The 17126-nt window shown below is 41.0% G+C and overlaps 1 protein-coding gene across 2 annotated transcripts in view; it reads left to right on the top strand.

The window, feature by feature from the left end:
* The first annotated feature begins 4997 nt into the window (after positions 1–4997).
* LCLAT1 (lysocardiolipin acyltransferase 1) overlaps positions 4998–17126 on the top strand; it is a 70275-nt gene continuing 58146 nt past the window's right edge. The window contains exons 1-2 of one of the 2 annotated variants that reach the window (XM_060754140.2): positions 4998–5449; positions 16043–16181. In XM_060754140.2, coding sequence (XP_060610123.2) covers positions 16144–16181 — 38 coding nt within the window. In that variant the 5' untranslated portion in view covers positions 4998–5449; positions 16043–16143. The remainder of the gene's footprint in view (positions 5450–16042; positions 16182–17126) is intronic. The other variant, XM_060754141.2, reaches the window with a different exon arrangement.

The raw sequence follows: 17126 nt of genomic DNA, 5'->3' as shown, positions 1-17126 counted from the left end.
GTTATGATATAATTGGCTGAAAATAGCCCCTCCCCTGCTCCCTATGTACAATACCTATGAAAGGCAGATTGTTTGCTCAATATGATGATAAGGAAAAAGAAGGAAGCATTTCTGAAGAAATCATATTTCTTTTTTTATAGTTCTGTGCCCAGATGGTGGCTTCTAGCACTTCCTCAAAGGTCACCACAACTGCATTTAATAGCTTGACTCACCTGCTGTATACAGAAGATTAATTCTCCCTGCTGATACATTTTTTAAAAAACCTTTTTAGCAATTTTCTTGATGGGCTCTTTTCAAAGAGTTAGTTCATACGTTTAAGTTCACAGCTTAGCGGGGTGTATATTAGTTTTGAACTTTAAATAGCAGTTATGAAGGAGGACAATCAGAATTGGGGTCACAGTATATATGGAAGAATGGGTTAACATCAGCTAATGTAGCCAGTTTGTTAGTTTGTGTTCTGCCACTGAAGAACCTATAATGTCAAGTATGTTGGGTATCTTTTGGAATGACACTATTATTCATCCCAGCATTTTCAAAACTGACTTTGAATAAAGACACTCTTCCACTTTTTGGATTAGATAACAGAAAGTTGTTGCTGAGAATAATAAAGCCATCTTTCCCTGTTCACACTTTTTGGAACCAAGCAGTAGGAGAATAGCCAAGCACCTCCAAAGCCAAATTTCCATGCCTTCTTCAGTCCCATTCAGCCTTACAGGACAGGTCACCTAAGGCTATGGGTTCATTTTTTTTTCAAATTGCCTAGGCTGGAATCAAGATTATATTTCATAAGTAAAAGTTGTCTACGTGCCCTTTTACATGTTTATCTGCCTAATAAAATTAAAATTGGTTAGCTTTGCCTATACTTTCCATTTATGACTTACTTTTAAATAATTAACCAACAATAAATGCAATTAGGATTGGTAAACTAAAAACAGGAAGTAGAAATATTTATAATGAGTGGGAGAGGGATTTTCAGCAAATGTGGCTGAAAATCCAATTTCTAACAACTTATTAGAGGTTTAGGTGAGCTTTACTAGCTCACAATTCCGTTTCTTTTGTTTGTTTGTTTTGCATCCCTTATCATGGAATCATAGAATAATACAGTTGGAAGAGACCACATGGGTCACCCAGTCCAATCAAAGTACCCCTGACAGATTGCCATCCAGCTTATGTTTAAAAGCTCCCAAGCTTCCACCATACTCCAAGGTAGACAGACCTCACAACCTCTGAGGATGCTTCCCATAGATGCAGGCAAAATGTCAGGAGAGAATGCTTGTGGAACATAGCCATATAGCCCGAAAAAACTTACAACAACACAGTGATTCCAGCCATGAAAGCCTTCAACAAGTCGGTAGACTGTTAGAAATTGTGGGAGTTGAAATCCAAAACATCTGGGGGCCCCAAATTTGCCCGTGCCTGAGGCAGTGAATCTCTTACCCAAATAATTTGGAGCCAGAAATACTTTGAATTTCTGTATTTGGAACAATCACATATCCAGGGTGTCCTCCAAAGTTGCCACCCATAGTGGAAATGGGAAATGTGCCTTTATTTTACAAATAGTCATTACAAAATGTTAACATTACAAAATGTTAAATGAACAACAAATGCTCTTGACGCACATTCTTCTACATGATTGGCTGCCATAATTTGGTTTCTGAAGGTTTCTCCAGCCCCTTGGGAGTGGGTGGGATCCTAAGCAACTACTTCTTTTATCTTGAGAGACAATATCCATGTCGCTGGTGACTTTGTTCCATAAGACTATTTGAAAATGTTCCATGAAGGCTTGAAAATTTAGCATCTTGAGGGTTAAGGTGGCCAGTCCATCGGTCTTCTTCCTCATACACATTTCAGCTCATTTCAGGTAAGACAGCTGAGATTTATACACATCATGAGATCATTTACACACATCATGACCACACTTTGCACAAAATGTCCTTAGATGCACTTTACTTTATGGGTTGTGCAATAAAATCTTTCCTCATTCCTGGAGCCTCCTCCTTATAAGTTACTCTGCCCTATCTCCCAGTGTTTTTAATATTTTCTATTATCCATGCATCTGGCCCTGCCTAGTGAAATTTCCTGTGTTTTCAATGCTTGATTTTATATTTATATTTATTTATTTTATTTATTTGTCGTGTCAGGGCAACCAGTCAATTATATTACATTTCTAACAGAAAAAAACGACAGACAAAATACAAAATTTGTGAGTTTGGTAGTTGATTAAATGTCCTTTGACCAGTAGCTGGCCACTTGGAGTGCTCCTGGTGTTGCTGCAAGGTCCTCCATTGTGCATGTGGCAGGGCTCAGGGTGCATTGCAGCAGGTGGTCAGTGGTTTGCTCTTCTCCACACTCGCATGTCGTGGATTCCACTTTGTGGCCCCATTTCTTGAGGTTGGCTCTGCATCTCGTGGTGCCAGAGCGCAGTCTGTTCAGCGCCTTCCAAGTCGCCCAGTCTTCTGTGTACCCAGGGGGGAGTCTCTCATTTGGTATCAGCCATTGGTTGAGGTTCTGGGTTTGAGCCTGCCACTTTTGGACCCTCGCTTGCTGAGGTGTTCCAGCGAGTATCTTTGTAGATCATAGAATCAAAGTGTTGGAAGAGACCTCATGGGCCATCCAGTACAACCCCCTGCCAAGAAGCAGGAATATTGCATTCAAATCACCCCTGACAGATGGCCATCCAGCCTCTGTTTAAAAGCTTCCAAAGAAGGAGCCTCCACCACACTCCGGGGCAGACAGTTCCACTGCTGAACGGCTCTCGTTGCTCAGGGGACGCCCGGATGTCTTTCAATCCTGCGAGGAGGCTTCTCTCATGTCCCCCATTTTATATTGTTGTGTTGTATATTATTATTTTATATTGCTGTGTTGTATATTATTTCAATTTTGCATTTTATATATTTTGCTTGTTTTATTGTGTTTGTGTTATAGCTTGTATTGTATTGATGGGTATGGCCTCATGTAAGCCACACCGAGTCCCCCTGGAGGAGATGGAGCAGGGTATAAATAAAGCATTATTTTTATTTTTATTATTATTATTAATAAACCTGGAGCCAAGTACATGGCAGTACCTAAAATGAGAACCACACACAAACAAAACTCAGAAAGATGTTATGTGGTTTCTGGGCTGTATGGCCGTGTTCTGACAGTATTTTCTCCTAACGTTTCACCTGTACCTGTGGGTGGCATCTTCAGAGGCTATGGCCATACAGACTAGAAACCACACACCATCTCAGTGATTCTGGACCTCACAACCTCTGGGGATGCTTGCCATAGATGCAGGCGAAACTTCAGGAAAGAATGCCTTTAGAACAGTGGTTCTCAACCTGTAGGATTATTGTTGTAGATATATTTTTGTTAGTTGTTGCAGCTTAGTTTTATGTATCATGAAAAACTGTTATTTTTGTATTGTTTTTATCTCTGTAACTTTTTTCCTGTATGTTTGGATTTCTGTATTTATGAATAAAAATTAATGTTAAAAAGGCAATTTCTCTAAAGACTCTCATTTCTCAAAGTCAGCCTGAATTCCTGCAAAAAGTTGTGTTGAACGGCCCTTGGGGTCTCTTCCAACTTTAGGATTCTATGGCCTTTTTTGTCCATTGGAGTTGGGTCTCCATTTTGGCTGCTTGCTGCATTTCCAGAAGCAAGCATTGCTACCAAGTCCACTATGGAAGACCTCAGAGGTTGTCCGAATTTTAAAAGGGGGGTTGCCAACAAAAGAACTGCAATGAGCTGAAGGTGGGGATTTTTATTCTCTAGGACAGTGGTTCTCAACCTGTGGGTCCCCAGCACCATCTTGTCTCCTGCATTTGCCATCCGTTGGGGACCCCTCCCCCAGCACCAACTGTCACTCTGGGCCAGAGCGAAGAGAGGAGAGGCCAGGGGACAGCACCATCTTGTCTCCTGCATTTGCCATCCGTTGGGGACCCCTCCCCCAGCACCAACTGCCGCTCTGGGCCAGTGCGAAGAGAGGGGAGGCCAGGGGACAGCACCATCTTGTCTCCTGCATTTGCCATCCGTTGGGGACCCCTCCCCCAGCACTAACTGTCACTCTGGGCCAGTGCGAAGAGAGGGGAGGCCAGGGGACAGCACCATCTTGTCTTCTGCATTTGCCATCCATTGGGGACCCCTCCCCCAGCACCAACTGCCGCTCTGGGCCAGAGCGAAGAGAGGGGAGGCCAGGGGACAGCACCATCTTGTCTCCTGTATTTGCCATCCGTTGGGGACCCCTCCCCCAGCACCAACTGTCACTCTGGGCCAGTGTGAAGAGAGGAGAGGCCAGGGGACAGCACCATCTTGTCTCCTGCATTTGCCATCCGTTGGGGACCCCTCCCCCAGCACCAACTGCCGCTCTGGGCCAGAGCGAAGAAAGAGGGGCCAGGGGACAGTTCCACCTTGTCTCCTGTGCTATTCTAATAATATGTTATAATATAATATATTGTATATACATATAATATTTATAATATTGTAATGCAATGCAATATAATACTAGTAATTGTTTTTAAATGCATAATGATTTTGTATTCTGTATATCTAAACTGTTGTAAACCGCTCTGAGTCGCCTAAGGACAAATAAAGTAAATAAATAAATAATAAATAAATTGAGAACCACTGCTTTAGAGCATGCCTATATAGCCCAAAAAACCTACAACCACCCAGTCTACCGACTGAAGGGGAAAAGGAAAGGGCCTGAGGCTGTCAGGAATTGTAGGAGTAGAAGTCCAAAACACCTGGAGAGTCCAAGTTTGCCCAGGCCTGCTCTGCTTGTATTGCCTGTAAAATAGTAGTGTACATTTCTTATTTTGAGAGATGTACAACACAAGGAAATATTGTTTTTCCTGTGTTACGATAAGCCTCACCAATACACTGATTTCCCTGCCAAATGCCGTCCTGCCAGGTTCAGGAACACAATCCTCTTGGCAGGCCTCTAACCGTTACCTGAGTCTCGCGAATGCCCCATCTCTCGCGAGAAACGGAACCTCGCGGGATCTCTCTCTGTATCCTGCGCCTTTCACGAGGCAAGGAAGCGCCCATCGCGAGATGAGAGGTTGAGGTTGTGAGGGAGCAAGCGGTGGCCTCGGGAGCCGCTCCTTGAAGCTGGCCGACCCCCGTGTGGGGTGCGTCCGTGGGAACCGCCTTCTCCCCACCCGCAGGACTGATATGAGCGCGGTTGGCGCCCGCTCCCCTCGACCCCACCGGCTCACGGAATACTGGGCCGGGAAGGGCCCCGTCCTGGCCTGCCGCGTCCCCTTATGAGCCCCTTTTCCTTTCCTCAGTCCCTCATGTTTCAGGCAACACCAGAGGAGCTTCCCCGGAGTGCCAGCCTCCGCTCTCCGCCCGCCTCAGGGCCGCCCAACTTCCCAGCAGCCTGGGGAACAGGCCTCTCGCCTCCCTCCGAGGGAAACGCCTCTAAACATGTCCACAACGTGACCTGAAATAACACAAGGACAAGAAGGTAGGCTCGCTTACCCTTGGCCTGGGCTTTTGCTGCACATCTCCCTGCGTTCTCCTAAATACTGCCTTGAACGGTGCTTCTCGTCCCCAGAAATGGGTGAACAAGTGGTTTGTTTACGTTTTTAAATAGATAACAAGTGCAGGCTGAGTGTATGAAATGCTTGGGTGTAGAACTGTCTTGTATTTCTGATTTTTTGAAAAATGTCTCGTTTCCTGTTGCCCTGGAGACTAGGACTTGGAGCAATAGGTTCAAATTCCACTTGAAGAATTTCCTGACCGTTAGAGCTGTTTAGCAGTGGAACTCTGTCTCTCCTTCTTTGAGGGCTTTTATACAGAGGCTGGATGGTCATCTGGAAAGAAGGAGATGCCACTGTTGCCAAACCTGCTGTAGTAATGCCAGCCACGGGAAACCAAAGCAGCTTGTTGTACTTGTTAAGAGTTGCTGTTGAGAAAGTATTTCTGGTCTATTATTCTTGGGCGTTCCATGTTGCCCTTGGCAGTACGAAGGCCCTACATCAGGGGTCCACAAACTTTTTAAGCAGAGGGTCAGGTCACAGTCCCTCAAACTGTTGGAGGGCCGGATTATAATTTGAAAAATAAAACATGAATTCCTGTGCACGCTGCACACATCTTATTTGTAGTGTAAAAAACACTTAAAACAATAAAATAATTAAAATGAGGAACAATGTTAACAAATATAAACTTATTAGTATTTCAGTGGGAAATGTGGGCCTGCTTTTGGCTGATGAGATAGGATTGTTGTTGTTGTTGTGTGCTTTCAAGTCGTTTCAGACTTAGGTTGACCCTGAGCGAGGGCCGGGTAAATGACCTTGGAGGGCCGCATCCAGCCCCCGGGCCTTAGTTTGAGGACCCCTGCCCTACATGATGGGCTCTTTATGTAAAATCAGACTGGCCAACATCCTTTTACACAATTAGTCAGATGTGCTTGATTGTGCCTTTTCCGCATGGCAGATGATTGGACTGGATAATAATAATATTATAACAATAGGTAAAGGTAAAGGTTTCCCCCTAACATGAAGTCCAGTCGTGTCCGACTCTAGGGTGTGGTGCTCATCACCATTTCTAAGCCGAAGAGCCAGCGCTGTCCGTAGACACCTCCAAGGTCATCACTGTATGGAGTGCCATTACCTTCCTGCCAGAGTGGTACCTATTGATCTACTCACATTTGCATGTTTTCAAACTGCTAGGTTGGCAGAAGTTGGGGCTGACAGCGGAAGCTCACGCCGCTCTCCGGATTCGAAACTGCAACCTTTCGGACAACAAGCTCAGTAGCTCAGCGCTTTAACCCACTGCGCCACCGGGGGCTCCTTATTATTATAATAGATGTTCAATGTATTGTCGAAGGATTTCATGGCCGGAATCACTGGGTTGTTGTAGGTTTTTCCAGGCTATATGACCATGTTCTAGAGGCATTTTCTCCTGACGTTTCGCCTGCATCTATGGCAAGCATCCTCAGAGGTAGTGAGGGGAAAATGCCTCTAGAACATGGCCATATAGCCTGGAGAAACCTACAACAACCCAATAAGATGTTATTTGTAACTTGTCCTATCTCCCCAAGTGGACTCAGGATGGTTTCCATCAGAAGTGGCAAACATGTAATGCCATAATAAAACAGACAAAACCAGAAATCGGTCAACACAATAAATAAAACAACATCAATATACGTTTATTTATATTTTATTTATTGTATCAGAAGTTAACCAGGTATAGTTGTACTGTATTTAAAAACACAAACAAAGTTTTAAAACTGGGCATTATAGAAAATGTTATTTGACCAGTAGCTGGCCACTTGGAGTGCCTCCATTGTGCATGTGGCAGGGCTCAGACTGCATTGTAATAGGTGGTCTATGGTTTGCCCGTCTCCACACTCACATGTCGTGGACTCCACTTTGTGGACCCATTTCTTAAGGTTGGCTCTGCATCTCATGGTGCCAGAGCACATCTGTTTAGCACTCTTCAAGTCGCCCAGTCTTCTGTGTGCCCAGGGGGGAGTCTCTCATTTGCTATCATGGCTATCATGGCTTGAGGTTCCAAGTTTTAGCTTGCCACGTTTGGACTCTTGCTTGCTGAGGTGTTTCTGTGAGTATCTCTGTAGATCTTAGAAAACTATTTTTTTATATAAGGCGTTGGCATGCTGGCTGATATCCAAACAGGGAATGGGCCGGAGATGTCGCTGCCTTGGTTCTTTCATTATTGGCTGCTACTTCCTTGCGGATGTCAGGTGGTGCCGACTAAACAGTGTAATTTGTCCACTGTTGTAGGTGTAGGGCATAGATATCCTGTGATAATGCGGCATATCTCATTAAGAGCCACATTCACTGTTTTAACATGATAAGATGTGTTCTACACTGGGCATGCATACTTAGCAGCAGAATAGTAAAGCGCAAGGGCAGATGTCTACACTGTATCTGGTTGTGATTCCCAGGTCACTTCTGCCAGAAGCAACTTGCAGAATATGAGCTTGTAATGACTAATCTAAAATCACCAAAAAGTGGAGATTTAAATAAACGTATTATATCACATTACGCTCATTTACCAATATAATAAAAAATCCATGAGAAACTAAAATGTATTAAAAATATAGTATGGTTTACTGCCCATGCAGTATCTTACAACTCTGTGATTCTTTTATTTGTATTTGGGAATATAATGAGATCTCTTGGAGAAAGGACACAAGTTTAGATATGGAATTTGTTTTGTATACATTTTATACACGTATCCTTAAGGTAATAAGGAATAAATGAATTGAAACAATATAGGGGTTCTCTACTCACGTAAGTATTGATTTGCGACACTTTTGTCATTATTTTACAATATGGCCAGTTCCTCTTGACTGTGTGGTACTTTGCCCCATATACAGTGGTGCAGTATTTTTAAAAGTATTTATTTCAGGCATTTTTACCCAAAATAAATAAATTTCCTTTCTCCATTTGGACCAAAGGCGACTTATAACATTGTTAAAACATCATCGTAACATAAGCCATTCATAAAACAAAACATAAAAGCCATAAAAAGTAATACAAGCTATAAAAGGTGGTAAAATTGGATTCAATTTTTGTGCATTAATTCAGTATTGTACATGAAACTTTGTGTACATTAAACCATCAGAAAGCAAAGGTGTTCCAGTGTCAGCCACCTGTGTGGATAATTTCATAGTGTTTTGGGATTCAAGATGGGGGCGTCCATTCTGTACAGCTAATCTGGTCCTTTTGTTTGTTAATCTCTGGAGGAAGGTATCTGTTGCTCCAAACTAATACAAGCCTAAAATCATCTCTGACATTCTTAACACAGTATGAATGAGACAGGGAGATCATTTCTTTAGACTTTTCCCTAAGGACTCTCACTCTAAACTGGAACCGCCTTCATATAATTTTCTTTTTTCCCTGAGTGAAGAGTTTGAGAACTGCTGAGGAAAGGCTGGCGAAGGATTGGAATGAGGGAGGAATTGATATATTTTACCTAAATCTTTCTCTCACACAAGTATATAGGTACTGTTTAACTCTTGTGTACTCCAGAGAAAGTGCTCCTTTTAAATGTTCTTCATCAGGTCCTTATTTTTGTTGAAACTTACTTTGTTGAAACCTGGGCAAAGAGTTCCAGAGTCAAGGAGCAGCCACCGGAAAGGCCCTCCCTCCCGTTTCATCCAACTGGGCTTGAGATGGAAGTGGGACCAAGAAAAGGGCCTCTACTGAAGATCTCTGATCCCAGGCATGTTCATACAAGGATATGCAGTCAGCCAAATAGCCTGGACCTGAGTTATTCAGGGCTTTAAAGGTCATAACTGGCACTTTGACATGTGCCTAGAAACAAACCATCAGCCAGTGGAGCTGCTGCAACAGGAGGGTGGTCCACTCCCTATAGGCAGCCCAGTTAGCAACCTGGCTGCAGCTCTTTGGACCAGCTGAAGATTCTGAGTATTCTTCGAAGTGAACCTCACATAGAGCATGTTACAGTTATCTAGACAGGATGTAAGTGGGGCATGTGCCACTGTGGCCAGATCTTGCTTCTTAAGGAACGGCTGCAGGTGGTACACAAGTTTTAATTGTGCATATGCCCAACATTTGTGCAAAGGTCTCCATAGAATCGTGTAAATTATCTGGGACAAATAAGGTGTGTTGATGCCTATAGGAAGATATGTCATTTATGGCATAGCTTATAATAAAGATTAAAATTAGATATGTTACATGTTAGTAGTAGATTCTTTGAGTTCCATGTATTGTCGAAGGCTTTCATGTCCAGAATCACTGAGATATTGTATGGTTTCTATTCTGTATGGCCATAGCCTCTGAAGATGCTACGCACAGGTGCAGGCAAAACATCAGGAGAAAATGCTGTTAGAACATGGCCATACAGCCCAGAAACCACATAACATCTCTTTGAGTTTCGGTTGTGTGTGGTTCTCATTTTAGGTACTGCTATGTAGTTGGCGCCTGGTTTATGAATGATCTCATGATGTGTGTAAATCTCAACTGTCTTACCTGAAATGAGCTAACCACTGTGGACTTGCCATCTTTGTCCAACCACTGTCTTGGCTCATGTTTTGTTTTTGTTTTTATTTCTAACCCTTCTCCATTGGATCAGCTCACAACCCACTGGATATAATTTAGAATCTTAGTTCATACTTTACTGGAAGCATCAGCTCTGTTTGACAGCAATTTTTTTTTTGCTCTGTTTCAAAAACAGACAGGCATAGAAGGCAGTTGTAATATAACAGCCTTGGTAAAACTGTTCAATGGTGGAACATTCTGCTTTGGAGACTGGTGAATTTTTCTTCTTTGGAGGTCTTTAAACGTGTTTGGCTGACCATAACAGTACTTAGATGTGTATTCCCGCTTGGTATAATATTGGCCTAGAACAAGCCTTCTTTTAAAAAAATTCACTTGCAATCCCTTTCCACCTGGGAAGTTTTTATGTGACTCTAGTTATATAAATATATAAAACAGGTTAAAAAATCAGACATTTACTAAATCAACATTTGCAAGGTTTGCTAAAAGGACATTTTTTCCTTTTTCTGGAGTTCAGCTGAAGCATTTTCTGCAGAGTCCTCTATAAATACTGCATGTTATTGCTGACAGATTTTTGTTAATGCATGACTTCAAAAACTTACTGTCGCCAATTTTTTCATGACCCCGACATTGAGCTAATTGGACCCCTTTTGTGGTTGAGACCCACAGTTTAAGAAGCAGTGGCCTAGAGGACCTTCCAACTGAATAATTTTATGTAAATGTTTTTGATTACTTATTTCATCGAAGTTCTTATTTGATCTCTTCATCATTCAAACCTGTTGTGGTGGTACAGTATACAAAACAGCTATTACCTATTTATTTATTGATTCGTTTATTTACCCTATTCATATTCCGCTTTTCTCAGCCCTGAAAGGGACTCAAGGTGGCTTTACGTATAGGCAACTATTTAATGCCTTGAAAGAACATACAATTAAAATAAACATGTAAGTTAAAAATTGTAAATTAATTCACATTAAAACATTTAAAAACATTGCATTCACTATTAAAATCACACCATCCACAATCGTAATCCGGGGCCATTCCAGTAATCATCACACATATTCATGTATCTATTATTGCACTACAGTTACTCTCCAAAGGCTTGATTGTAAAGCCAGGTTTTCACTTGCCTTCTGAAGGCCAGGAGGGAGAGGGCTGATCTAATTTCTTTGGGGAGGGAATTCAAAAACCACTCTCCCCACTTTAACCACCATAACTCAGTGATGGAGGAGCCCCCGGTGGCGCAGTGGGTTAAACCCCTGTGCCGGCAGGACTGAAGACCAACAGGTTGCAGGTTTGAATCCGGGGAGAGGTGGATGAGCTCCCTCTATCAGCCCCAGCTCCTCATGCGGGGACATGAGAGAAGCCTCCCACAAGGATGATAAAGCATCAAAAAATCATTCAGGCATCCCCTGGGCAACTTCCTTGCAGACGGCCAATTCTCTCACATCAGAAGCAACTTGCAGTTTCTCAGGTCGCTCCTGACACGACCAAAAAAAATTGTGATGGAATCATTGAAGTTATAGTTTGGTGAAACACCAGCAGTCTCTGGATGAAGAGGTTCAAGACTTTGTTATTAGCATTAAGCCATAGTAATTAAAATGATTGCAAATTACATTAATCTATAGTATAGATGGACTCCAAGTTTATCTGACATATGGCAATTTATTATAGGGATTTCTTGGCTAGATTTATGTAGAGATTTGGTAGAGAAGGCTAAACACCTTGTGAAACTATAACTCCAACTCCCTGAATTCCATAACATTAAGCTGTTTTCTGTCAGTTGGCTAGCACAGTAATCTCTCTCTGTGTGCCTTCAAGTAACCAATTGACCTATGATGAACCCATGGATTTCAAGGGGTTTTTTGAAGCAAGAAATATTGGTCAAAAACTTTTTCCACTTTGGAACTCATATTGAGGAACCATTCAAAAAATTCTCACCCTACAGTTTGAATAATGATCAATAATTTTGTAATGAATAGATTGGAATTGACATGGTCATTTAACAATGTGAAAATCTCAAATTGGAGAAATGTTGGCAAATCCTTGCAAATATATGTAAGTAGTAATAGGACTAACAAAACCCCATAGTTAAGTTTGGTGAACTCAGATTCTTAGCTTGGGCAGGTACCTTAAGCTAAGCTCATTGTTTTTCTTATGCATTTAACTCCAGGTGCTCTAAAATTAACTAAATCTACTTGCTTCTGAAAGTGGACCAAGTAAGGTCTCAAATGTATTCTTACAGAATGGAAGATAATGGCAACTTGTTGGTTTCACATTGTTGAGAAAAATCTTGATTTAGTAATTGCAGGTGATATATATATAAATTGCTTATTTATTTAAATCAACAATAATTTTTTGTATCATTTTGGCTCTTTTCTTCGATCACTTTTTATGTAATTCTTGAAAATATAAAATGCTTGTTTCTTCAAAACATTGCTGTCTCAATCTCCAGGAACATTAGATAGGCCTGCCATAACACCTTGACTTGAAAGTATGAATTCAAGTTGTGGAAATTGTATTATTAAACTAGTTGTGATTTTAGGATGCTCTGTATGCTTATGTGCATACTTTGTATCTTCAAAAGTTTGTTCTCAACCAAGTATTCAGTCCTGTTCTTCCAAAATTCAGTAACTAAATATATAGTGTTATCTAGTAGCATCTCTAAGTGATTGAGATAAGAAAGTTGTAGCACAAGCACTCATAGATTTAAGTTTAGTGTCAACCCTCCATATTTGCTGGAGTTCGGGGTGCAGGACCAACCCCTATAAATATGGGAAAAGTTGAGTAAAAATTGGTTTTTTTACCTGAGAGAATGCCTCTCTCAGAATCTCTAGGTTTCCAGCATGACTGTGGGCCCTTCCACACAGCCATATAACCCAGAATATTAAGGCAGATAATCCACAATATCTGCTTTGAATTGAGTTATCAGAGTCTACACTGCCATATAATCCAGTTGAATGTGGATTTTATACAGGTGTGTGGAAGGGGGCTGAGATCAACTTCCACCATAGAATCACACTGGAGGTCATTGTGTGGGAGGTGGGTGTGAAAGATGGGAGAGGGAAAATTAGGAAGACTCTGAGAAGGAAGGGGAGGAGAAAGACTGGAAAGACTGGGAGGAGATGCCTTTGAATATTTTGGTAAAGAGACTGTGATAAAAGAACTATTGTGAGTATCTTGACTAGTTTCCTGTTTTTGTTTGAAGAGTCTTAAAACTGTGCTTACATTACGCAAACTTTCGACATGAATGTCAGAACTAATGCAGTTCCTCTCTTAATGGAAGTGGGCCAACTTGCCACACAGCCTGTTTAGCAAGCCTTATAAAAGCTTGTTTTTTTATCAGTAAATGTTTTATTTTTGTAACCTGGGATGCAACATCAAATTGAACATTAGAGCAATGGTGGATCAAATACAGTGGAAGCTCTACTTAAGAGTGTCTCAACTTAAGAGCATTTTGATTTAAGACCTGTCGCTCAGCCTTCATTTTGACATCAGAGTAGCATTTTTAGTTAAGTGGTAGCGCCAGAGAGAGCATTAGTGCCAGAGTACAGTGTTCCCTCACTTATCCTGGGTGGTCCATTCCAGGACCACCTGCGATACGTAAAAATCTGTGAAGTAGGGACACTCTGCCCACTCAGTGCCAGCCTCCTCCTCCTCACTGCCCCCACTGGTCCCGGCCTCAGAGGCCCCTTGGGCACTGTTGATGGCACTGCCAGGCTGGGCTGAGGCCTCCGAGGAAGGAGCGGGGAGGCAGCGAGGAGGAGGAGGCCACTGTCAATGAGTCTGGAGACAATCCCCAGGGTAAGGTCCAGCGCCTGGCTCCCCCTCCCCTCCTCTTCTTCCTCCTCCTCTTTCCTCTTCTTCTCCCCTCCCCCCCCCCATGGCTCCCGGGGGGGGGGGGGGAGGAAAAAAACGTGAAACAGCAAGTCCACAATGAGTGAACTATGAAATAGCAAGGGAACACTGTACAGGCCTTTAGGGCATCAAGCCACACCGAGTCCCTTGAGGAGATGGTAGCGGGGTACAAATAAAGTTTTTTTTTAATTATTATTATTATTATTATTATTCAAGGGAGCATCCTTGTGCTGTTGTCTGATTTTGGAGATTGCTGTCTGCTTTGCTCTTGTCTGCTATGAGGAACTTGAGTTAGTTCATTTTGTAGTTTTAATCTTAGTATGCTTGACTTCATGAAGAGAGGGAGGGAGGCTGGAATCAGTACAGTATGAAGAAAGTGATGCTTCTGCCTCTTCACTTTGCGCTTCCTTTTCACAACTTTGTGCTTCTCCTGTTTTAAAGTTGATCTTTCTTTTTTATTGTTCCATATGAATATGCAGGTTTTGTTTTGCTCTTACACTGGACAACACACATTTTGTTACCTCGAATGTACTTCCTTGTGCCACAATTTTGTGCTTCTACCATTTTAAAGTTGATATTTCTTTTTTATTGTTCCATATTAATGTGCATTTATATATTATTTGTTATTTATAAAGTACATTTTTATTTAAAAATATATAAAAATGAGAGGGGGGGGGGGTTGGTATCCCAGAATGGATTAACAGCATTTCAGTGCATTTCAAAGGGGCAAATTTGCTTTGAGGTAACAGCATTTTGAGTTAAGAGCTTGATCACGGAACAAATTAAACTCTTAATCAAGATATCACTGTACATATCTTAGAGAGAGCTCTGTAGGGAAAGTTTACATTAAGATGGCTATTGATAGCATCCAAATAGAATCTAAAGTCAGTGGTCCATTCTTGCTCATTTTTGGTTCTTACTGTTAAACGGAATCATGTTACTGTTGATATTAGGGATAATGTATAATACAAATATGTTCCATAGTTTACATAAACATTTTTGGTGTAGTACACTATATTTGTGTTGCATTTTCCTTTGTTTCCTTCATTGGATGATCCTAGATTCCAATATTACAGGAAAGGGGGAAAAACTTTAGAAAATATCTATTTAGTTTAATTTAACCAGGCAGTAAGGCACAGGAAGAATAAGGTTAGAGCAGGCACGGACAAACTTTGGTCCTCCAGGAGTTTTGGACTTCAACTCACAGAAATCCCAGCCAGCTTACTGGCTATAAGGAATTTTGGGAGTTGAACTCCAAAACTCCTGGAAGGCCGAAGTTTGCCCATACCTAGGTTAGAGTGTGTGGTCAATTTTGTCTTCTATTACTGCTAATGTGTGGTTTAGCAAGCTCAGAGCTGAGTATGTGAGCTGAAGCAATATGGAAAGATCCGAAGACCTGGTGTCATTGTTTTTATAAAGGTGTAATCAATAAATAATTTAGAAAAGGTAAGCATTTCTACATGTATTTTGATTTTTATGTAGACTATTGTAACTTTGTTCCCTTTGTGAGGTTGGGCTTAGAAATTACTTTGTATATTTTTGTGTGTATTGTATGTTTATTATAAAAATAAACTTTGTGGGAGAAAAGCAACTGTTTTGGAAAGTAGTGTTCTATTCTTAGCCAAATTAACTGACAAATAAAACAAAATATTTTAGGATTTACTGTTCCTTGTTACCTGGAAACAGAAAATGTTTTTTTCTCTTGCTATGGTAACAGGAAAATGTGAGTGTACAATAAACCAATAACTTGGAGTTCCGCCACACAATAGATGGGAAATCTATTTTTTTGCTGAAGTAGTATTGAATCTCTTAAAATTTCCAGCCTCCAGTTTGAATTGTAGCTTAATTCTTTATCTTCTTTCTTCATCTTTCCTTGTACGTGGAAAATTACTTTGGAATAAAGCTTTTATTTGGTACTTTAGAAACTCTGAAGATTTATTTATGTCATAGGAAAAGAAAACTATCAAATTTAAGAAAAAAATCTTTATTTTCCAATGTAATTAAATAACTTATGACAAGCCATGCTATTTTTTCATGTGTGCTTAACATATATCTGGTCACAGTCCATGATTTGCAAACATTTGCTAAGCCAGGAAAACAACTTCTAATTTGATCACTGTTTTTTTAAACTACTATTGCTCTCCATTGCTGCTATATTTGAATTCATGAACTTTGGATAGGCCATGCTAATAGATGTTGCTCTGTTTCAGAAAACTGAAGCTCTATGGAAATGGAATTTGCTGTGCTTAAGAAAGTATGAAGCAAGATGATATGTAGATGGAAAATAAAAGGAGACAAACAGCTCTAAAATATGATTTGGGAATTGTACACCTCGAAGCACAAACTGGTGTAGGTCATGGTTTGATCTGATTCTTAGTGGCTTCAGTAATATGTAATGACAAACCATGGCTTCGTTTTGTGTGCAAAAGCCTCAGTCTTACAGGTTCTCTTTACCTACATTCATCCATAATCAGCATCATCATTAATGATCCTCACTTCTTTTAACAAACTGTAGATTACTCTGTTTGTATATCTCCCATCTTAAACATAAAGGGTAACGGCATAGAATGAATAGTTGAAAGACAGGAAGATCGTGAGTCAGAGGATTAAGCACATAAAGCTGGTCTACTGTAACAAGTGAACTGGACTGTTATTCTGGTTGAATTTATGGTAATCTGCTCCACAAATTCAAATTACGCAGGACAATGAATTTTTGTATAATTTGTGAGGCTTTTCAGATGAGGTATGTGAAAAGAAGACCCTCTTTTTTGAAGAAGTGGCTTTTAAAAAATAAACCACATATTTCCCCTTTTTGTGCTGTGATATTTATAGACACAGAGCCATGATTCTTTGACACATTGAATATGTTGTACACACTACGTGAGACAGATAATGTGTCTGTTTCTCTGTTCTACTTGTGTTTACATCTCATTCAATTTGTATAAGTAACATTGGAGAGAGCCATGGTTTGAATATGTTTAGGGAAACTAGAAAATACATGAATTCTGATGGCTTAGTGTAATGTATTGTTTTTTCTCTGCTATTTTCCCCCTCAGAAATTAAAAAAGCACAGATTTCCTGTCTGTTTTGTGTGCATTTTTGTATGTATTCTTTAACCAGCCTTTTAGAGGGCTGTGCAGAATAGCGAACAAAAAGAGCTGTGCAAAGTCCTACACTTTGCAGAGGCAATTTTATCCTAAATAGGGGAAAGTATGGGCAATCTCAAGCCCATGCGGCTTTAGCACCAGCCTCGGGGAGAGCCCCTTTGTGGCCTGCATCTTGGCCCCCATACCA

This window comes from Anolis sagrei, chromosome 1, assembly GCF_037176765.1.
Source record: "Anolis sagrei isolate rAnoSag1 chromosome 1, rAnoSag1.mat, whole genome shotgun sequence".
Taxonomy (NCBI): domain Eukaryota; kingdom Metazoa; phylum Chordata; class Lepidosauria; order Squamata; family Dactyloidae; genus Anolis; species Anolis sagrei.
This window is presented reverse-complemented; position numbering and strand designations above follow the sequence as displayed.